The sequence below is a fragment of the Misgurnus anguillicaudatus genome, chromosome 25 (genome assembly GCF_027580225.2).
Source record: "Misgurnus anguillicaudatus chromosome 25, ASM2758022v2, whole genome shotgun sequence".
NCBI classification, from domain to species: domain Eukaryota; kingdom Metazoa; phylum Chordata; class Actinopteri; order Cypriniformes; family Cobitidae; genus Misgurnus; species Misgurnus anguillicaudatus.
The window spans coordinates 27240915-27259152 of NC_073361.2; the positions used below are offsets into that span (position 1 = coordinate 27240915).

Sequence of the window (18238 nt, forward strand, 5' to 3'; positions counted from 1 at the left end):
CATCTATCTCCGGTCCTGTGACGCGCCAGCGCAACCTCACGCTACACATCATCACGTCAAGAGGTCACGGATGACCTATCGAATCTACACCACAGTGTTTACAAGTGTGGAGAAAGAGGACCGTTCCGACGTTGTTGTATGTGGATTGATACTAATTAATGTCTTTGTGTCAGTTTATTGTTTAAAATGGTCCGCAAATATGCGTTTCATATATGTAACACGTGACCTTTCCACGTCATTACGCAATTACGGAAGAAGAGAAGTTGTGGTTTTAAGTCCCTTTTTTTATTTTTCTTGACAAAAATGACAACCGTTTCGCTAGATATGACCCTTATGCCTCGTTTGGGATTGTTTAGAGTCCTTTGAAGATGCGTTGAAACTTCAATTTTAAACTGCATTAAAACTGTTAAGTCCATTAAAATGAGAAAAATCCTAAAATGTTTCCTCAAAAAACATAATTTCTTCCCGACTGAACAAAGAAAATCAACATTTTGGATGACATGGTGGTAAATAAATAATCTGGATTTTTTAAGAAAATGGACTAATCCTTTAATAGGGGGATTTTGGACATGCTATAATAAATGATCTGTGGGGTATTTTGAACTGAAACTTCACAGACACATTCTGGGCACACCTGACACTTATATTACATCTTGTAAAAAGGCCATAATGCACGGCAGTTTCCTGGACACCGATTTAGATTAATCCAGGACTAGGCCTTGGTTATATTAGGACATTTAAGTAGTTTTTACAAACATACCTTACAAAAAACAATAATGGTGTGCATCTTGATCCAAAACAATAGAACTTATATATGTTAAGATATATCAGTGCAAGATGTTTTTAAATAAGGCAGCACAAACATGCATTTTAATCTGGGACTAAAATAAACCATGTCCAAGAAACCACCCCATTACGTGATATTTTTAATGTGAAGCATATTTAGTGGTAAACTGAAGCACTAAGGACAGGACTTAATTTTATCCATCAGGTTTTGATTTGATCCTGTGTGTTTGTGTTGTGAAATCATTTCTGTTAAATTAACCTTGGTTTATCAGCAGAGAAGTGACTATATAAAAGTGAAAAAGCATTAAGTGAGCATTATGTAGCAGAAAGCCTTAACCTTGCGCTGATGTTTTTTAAAACCCTGTTTGAAAAAAAATTTTCTTTTCAAATAATTATTGCATATCAAATATTCGACTATTCATGTACCTCTATAGCCAATGCAGCACTCAATAAACACTCCTCTTGCAGTTAAAAAAAGCATGAACGATATTGACTTCTTGCCATTTATTCTCTTCCAAGACAGCTTGTACTCTGCAAACATTCTCAGATGTCCCCATTTTCCAAGATCTTCCTCTTCACACCTTCTTCCTGTTCCTCCAACATCCAACACGGCACTCCTGAAAGAACTAAATCCAACTCGCTCTCACGGATGCCCCAACAAGCTTGACTGAACTTTCTCATCGGATACGTAGTTGGTATCGTTAAATTATTCAAGTGATTCCGATTCATGAGACATTCTGACCATTCTTCTTCATCCTGATTGTTTTTCTAACCCCGCAAACCCCGTCTCACCCCGATTTGGGTGAGGGAGAGAAAATATCGCTCTGGAATTTTAATTTCCTGCATGAGTGCAGCCACATGAACGTTCCATATTTTCCACTGTAGCTGATGTTATCGAATCAACTTTAAGAGCGTGAAAAACGTCAGAATTGGTTGGAATTCATGTACCTCGGTGTCCCCGGGGACGCTTTGATAGAAATAAAACAATGGCAGCTTATCTTGTTTAAGGAGTTTAATCTGTAGGTATGGTGCCTGGCTGTTACAGTCGCACGAGCATAGGTTTTCCTATTTGCTTAAGAAGGCCGACATGAATTGAATTGTGGGCACTGTAGATAAAACTTGAATTACATTTTTTAAAGGAAATGTAAGTGCGTGCCCAGGCCAAACATGAATGCTAGAGGGTTTGGGGTGGTTGTCAGGGTATTACTACAGTAGGTGGTTGCCATTGGGCCAAATTAAGTAATGTGCAGGTTGCAGGGCTCCAGACTAACTTTTTTCACTAGAAGCACAGTGGCCCCCAACTGAAAATTTTAGGGGCGCAACCAGAAAATTTAGGGGCACACACCGTAAATCAACATTCTAACCAAATATTCACATTTCTACTAATTTCCACTGTACTTTTACTAATAAATACTTTGATGATAGATGCAGAAAGTACAATGTGCTGTTTCAAATTAATTGTAACATCACAAAAAAAAAGGTAAAATTTAATGGTCGCACATGTGCGACTGGATGTAAAATTCAGTGGCACACTCTCAAATTTTGGTGGCAAAACGCCACCATTTGGTGGCAGTCTGGAGCCCTGAGGTTGTTCTTTATGCCCTTCAACTGTGGGGGGTTTGTAACTCATCTGTTTGAATTATATTAAGCCTTAAAGTTCTGCATAATTAAAGGCGTGGTCACTTTAATGACAGGTGGATTGTTGCTGCTGGTTTTAGCAACCAAGCACCTCAGCTCCACCCATGTCCCGCCTCTTTGGCCATTTTTGGTTATCCAGGAGTGACGTGTGGCGATGTGCTGCCAAGATGGCAATGGCCAACTCCGCCCACTTTATGCTTCAAAAATGCTCTTTAGAAACCTATGGGTGACCCACTGACCCTACGTCCATGTTTTATACAGTCTATGGTTAGGAGTCATTCATGTGCTGGGTTTAAACCTACAGCCTACCGTCTCAGACCTTTAACCACTGCACCGCAGCACTCATAACGGCAATACAATTTCATTTGTTCACAGGTCTGGTGCTACAATATTTGTGCACTTGTACAGCTAAACAATTCGTTTTTATAGCTCTATCCTGTGTATTTCACCTTTTTTATCATTACAGACAATCTGTTTTTCTCTCAGCATAGAATGAGAACAGGAGATTGTTCCTGCTGTGAGGTCTAACTACTTTCCTTGACACACACACACACACTTATAAGGCCAGGCAATAGTCTTCTGAAGGAGATCTGAGCAGGACGATAAAACAAGGTGAGAATTTAAAACATTTGTCCTGTTAACCCAGACAAAAAATCTCGCGAGCCGTGTCCCTCCTATTATGCTCCCAGAATCCCTGTCACTTTCTCTTTTACACACAACGCTCCTGACCTACTTACAGCTGAACTCGCTTTCATGTCAGAGAGACGGGAAGTTAGAGAGGATGTCCACAGTCCGGCAGTGGAAGTTGCAGATCACGTGAGCCTCTGAGAGTTGGAATCACTCGCTTCACGTCGACAAAACAACTACACCTGGCAACGGCCTGCCACCTCCCCGGCAACAGAAGCGCAGATGTTGTCTCCTTCAGGCTGTCAGTTTTGTGTGTAAACATTAGGGGTGTAAGAATACATCGATCTAGGGGTGGGCGATATGACCAAAAATCCATTTCATGGAATGAGTCATTTTATTTTACGGTAATGGTAAATTTCACGGTATATATATTATTTCGGCTTTATGTTTATATTGTTTTGGGAGGGGAGCATAGAAATGCTGCCTACGTAGGGAACTAGGATTTGGAACATAACTTTGGTAATGTAACAGAAAGAAAGAGAGAGAGAGAGAGAGTATATACCTATAACAGCCGAACTGAAAGCGTGGAAAAGCAATAAATGAAGCGAGAGCTGCTGGAGGATTGGCACAGATGGGCAGTGAGATGAGGTGGAGAAGAAAGATATACTGACATGATATAGGTGGTGAACAGCAGGGTGTATTTTTTAATGTTGGCACAGCTGAGCTGAGAACTGTGACTGTAGCAGGATTGATAGCAGCTTGCTCCGCCCCCACCATATATTCTGAGCAAATCATACTTTTTGACAGAGCGAAGGACACGCCTCCTAATTGAGAACATGCAGCATTAGAGACAATCTGGTTTTGAGCCAAAGTCTGGTCTGGTCTGTTGCAGCTTACGCCATTTAGCTAAGAAATTTATAGACGACTTCTCATCAATATCTGAAGCAACCACTACTTCGTTTAGTTTTTAGCTACTATTAAGGATTAAGTAAAGCTAAAGTCAATACATTAAGATAACAGACTTGCGTAAAAAACGCACATTACAATGCAACAGTCACTGCATTAGGATGTATCACAAAAAAATGTAATACACACACAACATGACACAGGGAGCATCTTCCAGTCCTATACAGTCCTTCCAGAAAAACGCAGAGTTTTTTTGTGATTGTTGCGGGCAAAAATCCTCGATTTTGCGGCACATTTTCTTAAAAAATGCGATGGAATATGCGGGATATTTATGCAATTTATGTGATGGAATTGCGGGAATTCGCGAAAATTGCGGAACTTGCAAAAACTGCGGAAACTTGCAAAAGCTGCAATGATGTTCACGTCACATAATCACGTCACTTGATAACGTTCCCATGGCAACACGGCTGCGCTTTTGGGAAGTAAATGCAACATTTTTTAACTTTCTGCTAATATATATGTGACTTTTTGCTATGAAAATGCGGAGATTATGAAATTATGCAAGCCCCGCATATTTTGTGCGTGGAAATATGTAATTAATGCGGCGAAAGTGCGTCGTATTTGGAAAAAATGCAGCCCCACATAAATATGCAGACTTTGGCTGATTATGCAATATATTGCGCGATCGCACAATCCCGTTTTTCTGGAGGGACTGCCTATTAAACAAATGCTTTACTAAACGGAATAAATACATATTGAGCATGGTGAGTACATAAACCAGTTACGTACCGTCATGGTTAGGGTTCCCCAAAGTCCACGGCTCATCTGAATCGAAATGTGTGTCCCCTCCGATTCCTGGTCCGGGAAAGTACGCGTGTGCAAGAAAACCCCCTTCTCCGTCGAAAGGGGAGCTGTCGCCGTGGAAACCTGAGGCGAAAATTATAGTAATGTCCACATCCTTCTTGTTGCGTTCCAGTTCGCTGTAGGGCACGGCCTCGAACCGCAATGGCGTGACGTTCTGCCACACATCGAACGCCCGGCGGATGGCGTTGTGGGTCTCTTCTGCACCCACCTTAGGCGTAACGTTTTTTATGCTGAAAAAGAAAATACTTTTGATTAAAAAAAATGTATTCTATACTATACATTATCCTGCAACCTTTCAGCTGAATATTCACTATACATGTTATCTAGACTGTATTCCCTATCTCCCTAGTGAGTTTATATAATGAAAGGTTTGTCTTTTCAAAAAATCTCCATCTCTCTCCAGGTGATGTTATGCAGACATCCAAACCAGACATCGCAGGTCTGGATGTCATTCGTAGACATCCATCCGTCTACTTCCTGCAAACTATTAGATAAACATCTGGCTTCCACTCCTCATGTATTTTTCTACACACTCTCAGTTGTAGTACCAGAAATCATAATCCTGTCTGTGAACTTTACGACCCTTCAGATTCTTCTTTTCCTCGGCTCAGATTTTCATCACAGCTGCCATGAAGGCTGCTTGTTAGCTTGTGTGAGGTGTCTTACAAGCCTTCCAACACCTTGCTGTGCTCTGCTTCTGCTAGACCCTTTAAAAAATCATTAAAACAAAATGCAATTTACATTTACAGTTTCGTTTTATCAGGTATGTGCATGTACCATATTTTTCCACTGGCAGCACAACTAACATGGCAGGGCATCTCCAGGTTCATGGTCAGATATTATATTTCATAAAAGTTTAGTCTAAAAATGGCATAGCATTTTTTTGTGCTTTCAAAAAAAAATTTAAATCAAGAATCGAATCAAATCGTGACCTTACAATCGAAAATGTAATCGAATCGAGGATTTGGAGAATCGTGACACCCCTATTCAGCCATAACATTATGACCACCTGCCTAATATTGTGTAGATCCCCCTTTTGCAACCAAAACAGCCCTGACCCATCGAGGCATGGAGTCCACTAGACCTTTTTATCAGAACCAGCATTCACTTTTTCAGCAATTTCAGCTTCAGTAGTTCGTCTGTTGGATGGGACCACACGGGGCAGCCTTTGCTCCATGACCCTGTCGTTGGTTCGCTGTTTTATCTTCCTTAGACCAGTTTTAGACCTGGAACACCCCACAAGAGCTGAGGTTTTGGAGATGCTCTGACCCAATCATCTAGCCATCACAATTTGGCCTTTGTCAAACTTTAAGGGCAAACATTTGTTGATGTGTTAGAAGCAGGAAAAACAGGCAAGCGTAAGGATCTGAGTAGTGTCCATGCCTCGACAGGTCAGGGCTGTTTTGGTGGCAAAAGGTGAACATACACAATATTAGGCAGGTGGTCATAATGTTATGGCTGATCAGTCAGTCCTTACAGAAAAAAACAGAGTTTTTTTGTGATTGTTGCGGGCAAAAATCCTTAATCTTGCGCCACGTTTCTTAAAAAATGCGATGGAATATGCAGGATATTTATGAAATTTCATTCAATGAAATTGCTTGAACTTGCCAAAATTGCATGAAATTGCAAAAACTGCGTGAACTTGCAAAAACCGTTTGCAGCTTTTCATTGATTTTCACGTCACGTAATTACGTCACTTTCTAACATTCCCATGACAACAGAGGACATGGCTGCGCATGTATGAAGTAAATGCAACATTTTTCAACTTTGTCTCTGACTTTTTGCTCCGAAAATGTGGGGATTATAAAATCTTGCAAGCCCCGCATATTTTACATGCAGAAATCTGCAATTTATGCGGCGAAAGTGCAGCGGCCCCGCATAAATATGCAGACTTTGGCTGATTATGCATTGAATCATGCGATCGCATAATCGCGTTTTTCTAGAGGGACTGATCAGTGTAGATTTTATCAGTGCATGTGTGAACCTAGACCACAAAACCAGTCATAAGTAGCACAGATTTATTTGTATCACGGTTTCCCACAGCACTTTGCAGTTCGGGTGGCCCGCCTAAGCTGGGAAACCCTACCGCCTTAACTAGGTCATATAAAAACATTTTCGCTGCACAAAAGGCCGTCAAGTGCATCTCAGAGAATAGCGCGGACGCGCTTCACACCACGAGTGGGCACACGGCTGAAATGAGAGAAAGACGTGGTCCGTCACTGTCTGGAGGACAACTAGCCAGTTGATAAAACATCTCGTGCATGCACCCCACACGGCCGAAATGGGAGAAAGACGTCCGTCACTGTCTGGAGGATAGCCAGTTGATAAAACGAGTGTCTGTGAGAACTGTAAGTGGACTTATGTTTTGGGTTTATTTAAGCCTGTTATTGTATTAGTCTATAGTTCTTGCAAATTTAAAGCAAGTTAGCTGGTGATTTTGTTGTTTGAGCAACCTGCTAGCTACTGTAAATCTATAAAAAATGTATGTAGCATTAGTAATATGTGATGCTAAGGACTTAATTTGGACAACTTTAAAGCCGATTTTGTCAATATTTAGATTTTTTTCAATTAGTTGTATCCCAGCCAAACATTGTCCTATACTAACAAATCAATCATCAATGAAAAGCTTATTTATTTAGCATTCCGATGATGATTCTGATGATGTATAAATCTTAATTTAAAAAATTGACAGGTTTTGTGGTCCAGTGTCACATATGTGTTTCATGATATTGAACCCAAGACCTATTGCACTGCTAACACAACCACCAACTGAGCTACATGAAGGTTTAACACCAAGCAGCATTTGCATGGCAGGAAGAAATTTCCTGAGACTAAACCTATATATCTCAACTTTTAAATACAGTATTACAAAGCCAGGCTCCAATGAAGCAACGCCAAGGTTGAGAGTCTTGCTTAAGGGCGCAATGGTGATACATGCTGGGTTTGAAACAGCCACCTTTTGGCTACCAGCCCAGCTCTTTAACTGACAGACTACTTCACCACAAGAAGAAAGTCTTATTGGAAAACTGTATCCTAGCTTTCGCCATAACAGGCTGAGATACGAACGACTTTGGTCTTGTGGCAAGTATGTGTCCAAACAAATCAATTTACATTAATACCAATAACATTTATCTAGGATTTCTGCTAGCTACTTCCAGTCTTGGTTATATAAGTTAGGAAGGTGTTGAACGTTCTTTCAAAGCATTTTGGTAAGCAGAGGAAATCTTCAACAAAAGCAAAATCCATTACCATGGTCGTGCAAACCCTCAAACCCAATTCAAGCACAGTTCAAGGGAGAACTCAGCATCTGTCCTCTATATTCTGAATACACAAAACATTGCTTGTTTTAAATGCTCTTAGCTGGCATTATTGAAACCATGATGTGAATGAGCGTATGTGTCCCAATGGTTACGGGAACACAGACAACTTTGAGATCAGGTTAACTACAAACGCTCAACAAGACAGAACACCAATAGCAGAGAAGAAGGTTCTCAGCGTGAATGTGTTCACATGGTATAATCCAGGATTGGGGGAAGGTGAAGGCTGGAACCGTCTGGATCAAGACAGAGAGCAGGCAGTGCTGAGGGCAACATCTGCCTACCCATCTGTTCTGCCCAACTACACACGCAGCAACCACTGCCTAAAGCCACCAGGTTCTTTCTATTACATAATCATAATCTCTCTCTTTTTAGGGGGCTTTCTCTCTCTCTTAAACACTGTATTGTTTAACTGATGTCAAATGATGCACTGGTACAATCTTTTGTGTTTGGCCACTGATTTGTAAATGAATGCTTTGAGTTATAAAAAAATAAAAACATGGAAAACACTAAATGATTTGGCATTTCGCTGTCAAATATATTACATATTGAGCGCTACCTAGAAACTAGGACCTTCCATCAATTTAGATGTGCTTAATGTAATAATTCAAGAATCAATACAATTAAATACATTTTACTCTATTAATAATAGTGTTAAAACATCTCATGTGCAATAATGGACACTGTTAGTGTTTTATTTAATAGACTTTTATACAGTATCTATCTATAACATATATTGACTAGTGGTAACCAATTTCTCTCTCACTCCATATTGTCTTTTTCTCAGATTTAATTCATATGTACATATGAATGCTATTTTTGTAACGCTTAATAATAAATTGGATCTACTGACAACATGTGTGACATGTTTGTCAGTTATCGCAGAAATTAAATTAAAAAAATCAAAAGTGCTTTTACATTACGTTTAAAACTTACGTTTGTTATTTGATTCTTTAGGTCAGGGGTTTCCAACCTTTTTGTTTGCAAAGGCTACCACAATGGATAAAACAATCTGGAGGGCTATTTTTTACTAGAGTCTACTTTTTTCTTTTCTTTTACTTATATTTTATCATTGTTTAAAATGTTAACATACAGTACATAAAAGAAGCCAAGCTAATGTAATAAATAAATAATAAAATTGAGGCTATTATAGAATGTGCTTTAGCGGGCACTCACAGACTCTGTGCGGGCAACCTAGTGCCCACGGGCACCATGTTGGAGACCAATACTTTAGGTTTTCTGAATTGTCCTTAAAGTGGGTCAACATTTCAGTTTAGATGTAAATAATTTGGGGTAATTTTGGGGTAATATGGGATGTTGTCTGTCAAATACCAGTACTATTTTGGGACTTTGGCCTGGTTTTCATAGGCAGGGTAAATGGACTGCATTTATATAGCGCTTTAAACAGGCTAATGGCCATCCAAAGCGCTTTACAAGTTTTGCCTCACATTCACCCATTCACTCACACAATAATACACAGACGGCTGAATTGGTTGAATTTGAACCATTGGTTGAATTTGATATACACATTCAGACGCTTCCAGGGGTAAGTGCGTCTGAATGTGTATATCAAATTCAACCAATGGTGAGGCTTAACAACAAAGACAGGGTGACGCGGGAGTCAGAAAGTATATCGCTATCTGAAATATTGCCAAAGACGGCGTCACAGGGACCCAGAAAGTATGGCAAGGGAGACTCAGCGTCTCGTTCCCTTCTCAGGGAACAACAGTTACATACGTAACCAAAGACGTTTTCATGTGTCAAACACAACTATGCAAAAAAGCATTGTGGTATGAATCAACATTCGCATACAGAAGATATATGTCAGGGTGTGGTGGTGGATAGAACCCAATCGCAGACAGCTCGTAACTTAAAGACGTTTAATAAACATAAATACCCTCGAGGGGGCAAACAATGACAATAACTAGAAAATAATCATGACTTGGACAAACAAGGCACACGCGACAGTATCTCACGATACACAATGAACCGGCACAGGACAGCAAACACAAGGGCTTTAAATAGGGAAAACTAAACTAGGGAACAATGACAAACAGGTGAAGGGAATTAACTAATCAAGACTTAACAAGGAAACAGGAGGGTAAGGTTAAGACTAAAGACAGGAGAGCATGTGGTACACAAAACATACACAGACCACATGCCTCTCCACACAAAACAAGGCAACAGTGGGCTGCCATGATCCTGTCACATGAAACACATAAAATACATACAGGGCTGACAGGACCATGACAGTACTCCCCCTTTAACGGACGCCTCCAGGCGTCCCCAGGCAACATCTTAACATAACAAACACGACAAAACAGAGTCCAGAATGGCCGACAGTACGTACATGACATTAAACAATAAACAAAGTCCAACGGCCAGAAGGCCGACAGTGCCCAATGTCCGGACCCCCAAAAACAAGAAGGCAGGACAGACGGTCTCCGCCCAGGAAGTGGGCCCGGAACCCAGCACCGCTCGGCCCGCCGACCCCGAACAGGACACAGGACATGCCGTACAGGAACGCTCGCGGGGCTCACTGACCAGTGAGCATCCCGGAGCTTGCTGGCCGATCCTCTGTCGCGGGGCTCGCTGAACAGAGCTCCGTCGCGGTGACAGTCCGACGTGCAAACACTCCCACGGGATCCGCCGACAAGGAACTTCCCGCGAATCTCACCTTCCCGGCACTTATCCGCAGGGCTCACCGACCAGCACACTCCCGTGGGGCTCGTCGATCCGGATCTGTCCCGCGGAGCTCCCCGAACAGGAACACTCCCGCGAAGCTCGTCGACCAGTAGCCCTACCGAAGACGCCACCGATCAGGAACACACCCGCGGGGCTCACTGCACGGCCACAGGAATACAACTCCACAGACAACGGCAGGACGGGGCAGGACTGGACAGGACTGGACAGACATCAGGACAAGGCAGGACTGGACGGACAGGAACACTCGACGAAGACGAACTGAACAAGGTAACCAAAACCAAAACAGAGCTGTCTGCTGGGTTCAAGAATGGCCGGTTCATTCCGTCAGGGTGTGGTGGAGGATGGAACCCAATCGCAGACAGCTCGTAACTTAAAGACGTTTAATAAACATAAATACCCTCGAGGGGGCAAACAATGACAATAACTAGAAAATAATCATGACTTGGACAAACAAGGCACACGCGACAGTATCTCACGATACACAATGAACCGGCACAGGACAGCAAACACAAGGGCTTTAAATAGGGAAAACTAAACTAGGGAACAATGACAAACAGGTGAAGGGAATTAACTAATCAAGACTTAACAAGGAAACAGGAGGGTAAGGTATAAAGACAGGAGAGCATGTGGTACACAAAACATACACAGACCACATGCCTCTCCACACAAAACAAGGCAACAGTGGGCTGCCATGATCCTGTCACATGAAACACATAAAATACATACAGGGCTGACAGGACCATGACAATATAAGCATTTAAAGCGAACAGTTTAGCATGTGTGCTTAAAAGGCTAGAAATTTTATGATATTATCCTACACTAAAATAATATGGAAAATAATATGGATTTATTTCCAGAAAACATCTTGCATAAAATAGATTCAAGCACTTTCAATGACCTGTATCGATGTATGTATATTTTCAAAAACTTCCCAGGGCCTTGAATTATTTCCCACAGATTCACAAACTTTCAAGGATTTCAAGGACCCATGGGAACCCTGTTTCTTTTACTTAACCTGTTTAATTTATTTTCTACATCTGTAAAAGTACTTTAAATTCCTACAATAAAGCTGTTGTTGACTTTAACACTGGGGGGGGGGGGGGAGACCTGCTGGGAGTGACAGAGATGGGAAGAGATAAGAAGTGTTGGATGAAGTGATTTCAGAGGGTGTGAGATGATCTATCAGGTGAACAATGAGGTGAGGAATTTGACAGTCAAATGATCTCATCACTGCTGTTAGCATTGCACAACATCATTTTCTTCATCAGTGTTTGTCATTTTCCAATACTAATTAGCATATAAAACCAAATATCGAAACTGTAAATTGGTTCATCCTTTATCATTTTTTTTTTAATAATATTTTCAATTGTTATATGATTTTTTATACCAACATGAGCACCCATACTATTTACATTGTATGCAGAACTACAAATAAAAGCTTTCAAATCAGTTTATTTCCAATTAATGTGTTATGTAATTTAGAATTAGTTATGTGTTTATAGAATAGCTTACACACCTTCTCGGATATGTATCATAACAGACATGCACAGTAAGGAAATATAATGTCCTTGTAGCCTACCTGTATGTGATATGTTTATGTTGCCATTTTTGCCCCGTTAGGGCATAACGTCTTTTTCGGACGCTAAATTTTGAGGCACCACCAAACTGGTCAGGCACCCCACACCTCGGCTTTTTCATCCATCTGGGAAAAAAGAAACAAATTTATTAACATTTCTCTACATCACATTTGCAATAGTACACATTCTGTATGGAATTCTGTTTTCAGTAAAATATATCATTGGATTCTGGAATACTGCCTGAATATTTAACCAGGTTTCCAAAATTCATGCTTATTACTTTATGACGAATCTTCATGAATTAAATTGTAAGACGTTACAAAATAAGGTTATGTAAAAGATACAGTTTGCTATTGGAGCTCAACTTTTATTCAACATTTATAAACACACCGCCAAAATCCACTTTTTATCAGCATTGTTGTATTTTAATAAAAACAAATCAAGATTTATTTGTTTTCAATTTACCTAAGAAGTAAAATTAGCTTCAAGATTTTTTAAATATTTTTTTCTTACCCCAAATAGCTTTTTCGCGTTTTAAGTGCATATCGTAAATGTAGGTTTAAAACAAGAATATTTGCCAATGGGTTAAAAGGTAAGCAATTTAATTTGTATTCTCTAAAAACAAGTCTGAATATAATATGCAGCTGTCCTTTAAATTCCAAAAAATCTTATTTTGCTTAGATTTTTACTAAAATAATAATAAAAGATTTTTATGTGTAATAGATAGCATATATTGAGTATATTTATTTGTGTATAATACAATGGTATAAAATATACAATCCTGACAAAAATATACAATGGTGGTACTATGGTACTGTAATAACATTTACATGGTACACCAAGGTACACAAAAGAAAACCACAGTATCACCATCATGCTAGTGTCCATACATATAAATACCAAAGGAGATTTTTGACTTGATTTATTAATAAAGACATCTTCAACTACAGTCATACATAGACAAAGAAAAAAAAACATATCTTTAAAGACCACAAGAGAAGAATTAGCCTCACCTTATGGTGTTTTCACTATGCAGAAGCGTAAAGGAAACAAACAGAGCAAGTAAGAGTTATGATGTAAATAATTCTGGCGGTCAGAGATGTGCTGACGTGCTAAATGTCATATTCATTACGCAGAACACAAAACATTTAGCAAACCATATTTGTCTGTGCCATGGCCATGAGGTCAAGGTTTAGCTGGTTAACATGGCCTAGTTACTGCAGTACAAGAACAGCGGTCTATAAATCTCGGTTATGAGTCCTTGACAAAGCTAAACAGGAGCCCTTACACTCGCGACATAATCTTAACCCTTCTGACACCACACCTGCAAATGTGTGAGCAAGTGAGGATGTTTTTCATAGCAAGTGATACTCACTCAATAGTGTTCTTATCTAGTGCACCAGTGACATTAAGGCCGTAGAGACGCTGCATGGCAGCGATAGCAGACAGCATGGTCTGATCTGACCGCAGGACGGACATTCTGGGGTCTGTAGGGGGGAGGTAGCCATACCTCTGCAGCCAAGCCTAAAGAAAACAGAGAGAAACTTTAATCATTATACTTATGGCGAGTCATTTATGCTTTATTTGATTTATTCTGATTAGATTTTTGTACTTTTTTAATATACTCCATTAAAATCAGAGAGTAACTTGTAATCTTTTGTGGTCTGGTGATATCAGAGATGTTGATGGAAGGACCTGAATAATTTCTACAGTCCAAAATATTACACGTCAGCTCTTTTGGCAAACAAACAAGCAACCAGAAGATCTTAGTAACCGCATGCCAAAAATATCATAGCGACCCAAAAGCAATGCCCTGACAACAAAGCTTTCTTAAGGAAGTCACTTTCATCGGCAGCCATGTCCGGGCAGCTATTTCAGTCATGCAAACAAAAAGTCCTACTTAAATGCAGAAAGAAAGATATCACAAAAATTGCATGCTCAAATCACAGTTAATCACATTTCCGATCAACAATTAAGCCTGACATCAACTATACCATAACTTTAATTTCTTAAAGTTCCCATAACACACACAGTTTCTGCATATATGATGTTAATCTGTGCATTCGGCACAGAAATACTCTGTAATACGTCCAAATGCATGTTTAGCATGAGGAAACCAACTCTTAAACTGTGTTAATAAATCAGAATGCATAAAATTTCGTTGATCCCCCCCTTTAAAGGTGCAGTGTGTAAATTTTAGCGCCATCTTCGGGTGAGGTTGCGAATTGCAACCAACGGCTTAGTCCACTGCTCACCCCTCGCTTTTGAAACACATAGAGAAGCTACGGTAGCTGCCACCGGACAAACATGTCATCGTCGGAGACAACTAAGTAAAAAAAATGTCCGTTAAGGGCTTCTGTAGAAAAATGGCGGCACAAAATGGTGACTTCCATGTAAGGGGACCCTCAGTATATGTAGATAAAAATGTCTCGTTCAAAGGTAATAAACACATAACGGTTCATTATGAAAGGTCTTTATATACCCCTGATAATACAGTTTTGTATATTATTTTGCATTTCTGTCAAGAGATCCTTCTAAAAATTACACACTGCAACTTTAAGCTCAAATTGCACTTAAAACCTTTTTTCGAGGTCGATATTGCATATGCATAAAGGTTGAAAAGAACCTTATGATATTTTCTACTGAGACCCTCCCCTAGAGAATCATCAGTCATTATCGACTGTTGATTGGTACTTTATACTGGAAGGCGGGACTTCTAACACCAGACTGGCCATAATGAGCATTGCATTTCCCCCATTCACAGTAACAGCAGTGCCCAATGCTGTTATATCTATTATCTTTACTGACAACCACCCTTAACTCTTTCCGCACCATTGAGAAAACGCTTCCCTGCCCATGACGAGTTTCTCCGGCAAACTGTATTTCCGCTATTAACTCTTTCCCCGCCATTGACGAGTTAAACTTGCATGAAATAAACGTGTTCCTGATGAGTTTTTATGTTAATCTTTAATACCGCGACTATCCACTGGATGGCACAAATTACCCAATTTATGAAAAAACTGAAGCAATTGCTAATTTTACACTCTGTGTATGTTTTGATAATCATTCTGAATCTGATGTCTAACAAAATTCCTTCACAAAAATGCAATTGTTCAACTCTTTCGCCGCCATTGATGAGATATCTCGTCAATCAAGAGAAAACGCTTCCCCGCCAATGACGAGTATTTCCGTCTTTCCGCAATACCGCTATTATCCACCAGGTGGCGCCCTTCCGCAACTTTTTAAACCCGGAAGTATTGCCCTATGGCAAGCGCCTGCATGTCTGTGTCTGTTTTAAAGATCGCTCTGAATGGGAACTCTATGAAAAGTCCGTCACAAAAATAGAATTATCTCTACTTTTTGCTCAAAATGTGGTGTTTTTGCAGAAACCTACTCATATTCAAGAGCTGAAGAACCACTGAAGGTAGGATGAAACGTTTATTTTTGTTTGAAAGCAGAGGGTCTGTCTTTCATTTGATATATTGTATGTTTATATATTTAAAGAAGAACATTTTCTGGAATGCATTAAACTTTTGCGAAAATCATGAAAAACGCTGGCGCTGGCTGGCAACTTTTTTTTAAAACGCTGGCGGTGAAAGAGTTAATCTTTTTGCTATTTTTTTTTTAAGAAAAATACTCATATTTAATAAACATATAATATATTATATGTTTTTTGTTTATTGTTTGTTTGTTTGAAAGCAGAGGGTCTGTTCTTTCATTTGATATATTTGTATGTTTATATATTTTTAGAAAAACTTTTTCCTGAAAGGAATTTTGTGAAACTTTTGTGAACATCACAAAAAATGCTGGCGTGCAATAAAAAAAAGGAAAGGCTGGCAGGGAATGAGTTAACCGTCAATAATAACCACAATTACAATATCAAGGTGAATAATCGTCAGTTATGATAAAGGTCTACACATATAGATGGAATGGTTGTTAGTATAACTAAAATAATTCATGCTGACAGATTCTTGTAAAAAAAACATTTCTGCTGTTTCTCCCATTAGCCGATTAAAAGAACATAGAGTTTGTATTGAAGTGCTTTTCTCATTATTGCCTGAAAGAAGCAACAGGAACTGTTATGCGTATCTTATTCTGACCCATCTGCTGCCTCCAGCCAACAGCCAAATGCATCACAACTCCACAACATTCATCATGACACTGTGTGTAGAAGTCTCTGTGTGTGTATGTGGGTGTGTGTGAATCATCACCTCTCTCTCTCTCTCTCTCTCTCTCTCTCTTGAGATGGAGCTGGGATTTCTCCTCTAGCTATACGAGGGCCTTTTTAAAAATCAGAGTGCTTATGTAAAAAATGCTAACCACTTAAAGGAATAGTTCACCAAAATATGAAGAATCTTATAATTTATTCACCCTTATCCTCCAAATAGGATACATAATTTTCTTTCTTCAATTGAGACAGATGAACACAGATGGGCAGACAATTTCATATCAAAATGCTGTTATGGGGGTCAACATGTAAATGCACAGCCATCCATCATTACAGGTCACACTCGTGACCCCATCTCGAAACCCAGGCTAACGTAATTTTTTTGTGATTTACTGTATCCAACATTAAATCATATAACCTTGATATCTTTAAAGGCGGGGTGCACAATCTCTGAAAGTGAATGTTGACATTTGAAATCACCTAAACATCGCAACACAGGGAAAGATGTCGCTTAGTAGACATGCCGCTTACTGCTGATTGGCTACAACTGTGTTTTGGCACTCGGCCCGACTCCCTTTTCTAAAGTGTTTCTCAAAAATCGTCCACCCCGCCTTTAATATTGACTGATAAGGGTCATATCAAAAATAGAAATCAGTGTGAAATCAAACTGTGAATATTAGCCCATATTGCTCAAAAATGAACACATTTCTGAAGTGAAACAATATGTTTGTGAGAAAAAAAGTGTTTAATATTTTGATCAATAAAAGAGATCATCGCGTTAAGTACAAATATGGCACCACGTTGCTAACATTTAATCTCATTGGTTTTCACATGTCTAATGACAAAACATGCATATGATTAGGGCTGGGTATCGATTCAGATGTTCCAGATCGATTCGATTTCGATTCACAAGCTATCAAATCGATTCAATTTCGATTCTCTGTTCGGTTTACGATTCCGATTCTCGGATAGATTTTTATACTCAATTCTCGATTCAACTCAATGAATATAGATTTAATACAAATACTATATTTATAAAAAAGAACGGTAAACATAAGTTTACAAGGGTAATTCATCAAAATAAATTAATAGCCACAAACCTGTATATTAAACTCTTTAATTTTAGGTACACTTGGGTACATTAAAACAGAACCCATCTCTAATTTTCAAATCCATACAATTATGTTAAATACAATATACAATTTTGATGCAAGATGAAAAATGTATGCTGAAAAAAGTGAGAACAGTCGCATTCCTTGATCAAACAGGATCAGGTTATTTCATAAAAAAAAAATGAATTCGTGGCCTGTGAGAATCGATTTTGAATCGACCACGTAAAAAAACCCGATTAATCGAAAAATCGATTTTTCCCCCCAGCCCTACATATGATAACTAACTAGTCATAAAGACATTGTGATAAAACCCCATATTAGAAGACAACCTGATTGCATTTTCATGTAAAATTATTAGTTTGTGTTTAACTAAAGAAAAGTCATATACACCTGGGATGCCATGAGTGAATTATGTAAGAATTTTCATAATTTGGTGATCTAATATAATATTTTATATAATGTATACAGAAATATAAAATATACTGTGTATAAGAAAATAAAACCTATTTCATTGCTGTTCCAGCTCTTAAAGGGATA

General features: G+C 39.2%; 1 protein-coding gene across 2 annotated transcripts in view; it reads right to left on the reverse strand.

Annotated features, from left to right (window-relative positions):
• LOC129426018 (matrix metalloproteinase-16) overlaps nt 1-18238 on the reverse strand; it is an 88363-nt gene that overhangs the window by 49916 nt on the left and 20209 nt on the right. Inside the window, exons 2-5 of one of the 2 annotated variants that reach the window (XM_073864270.1) lie at nt 13797-13945; nt 13435-13449; nt 12424-12546; nt 4747-5051 (exon numbers count right to left, since the gene is read on the reverse strand). In XM_073864270.1, coding sequence (XP_073720371.1) covers nt 4747-5051; nt 12424-12546; nt 13435-13449; nt 13797-13945 — 592 coding nt within the window. The remainder of the gene's footprint in view (nt 1-4746; nt 5052-12423; nt 12547-13434; nt 13450-13796; nt 13946-18238) is intronic. The other variant, XM_073864271.1, reaches the window with a different exon arrangement.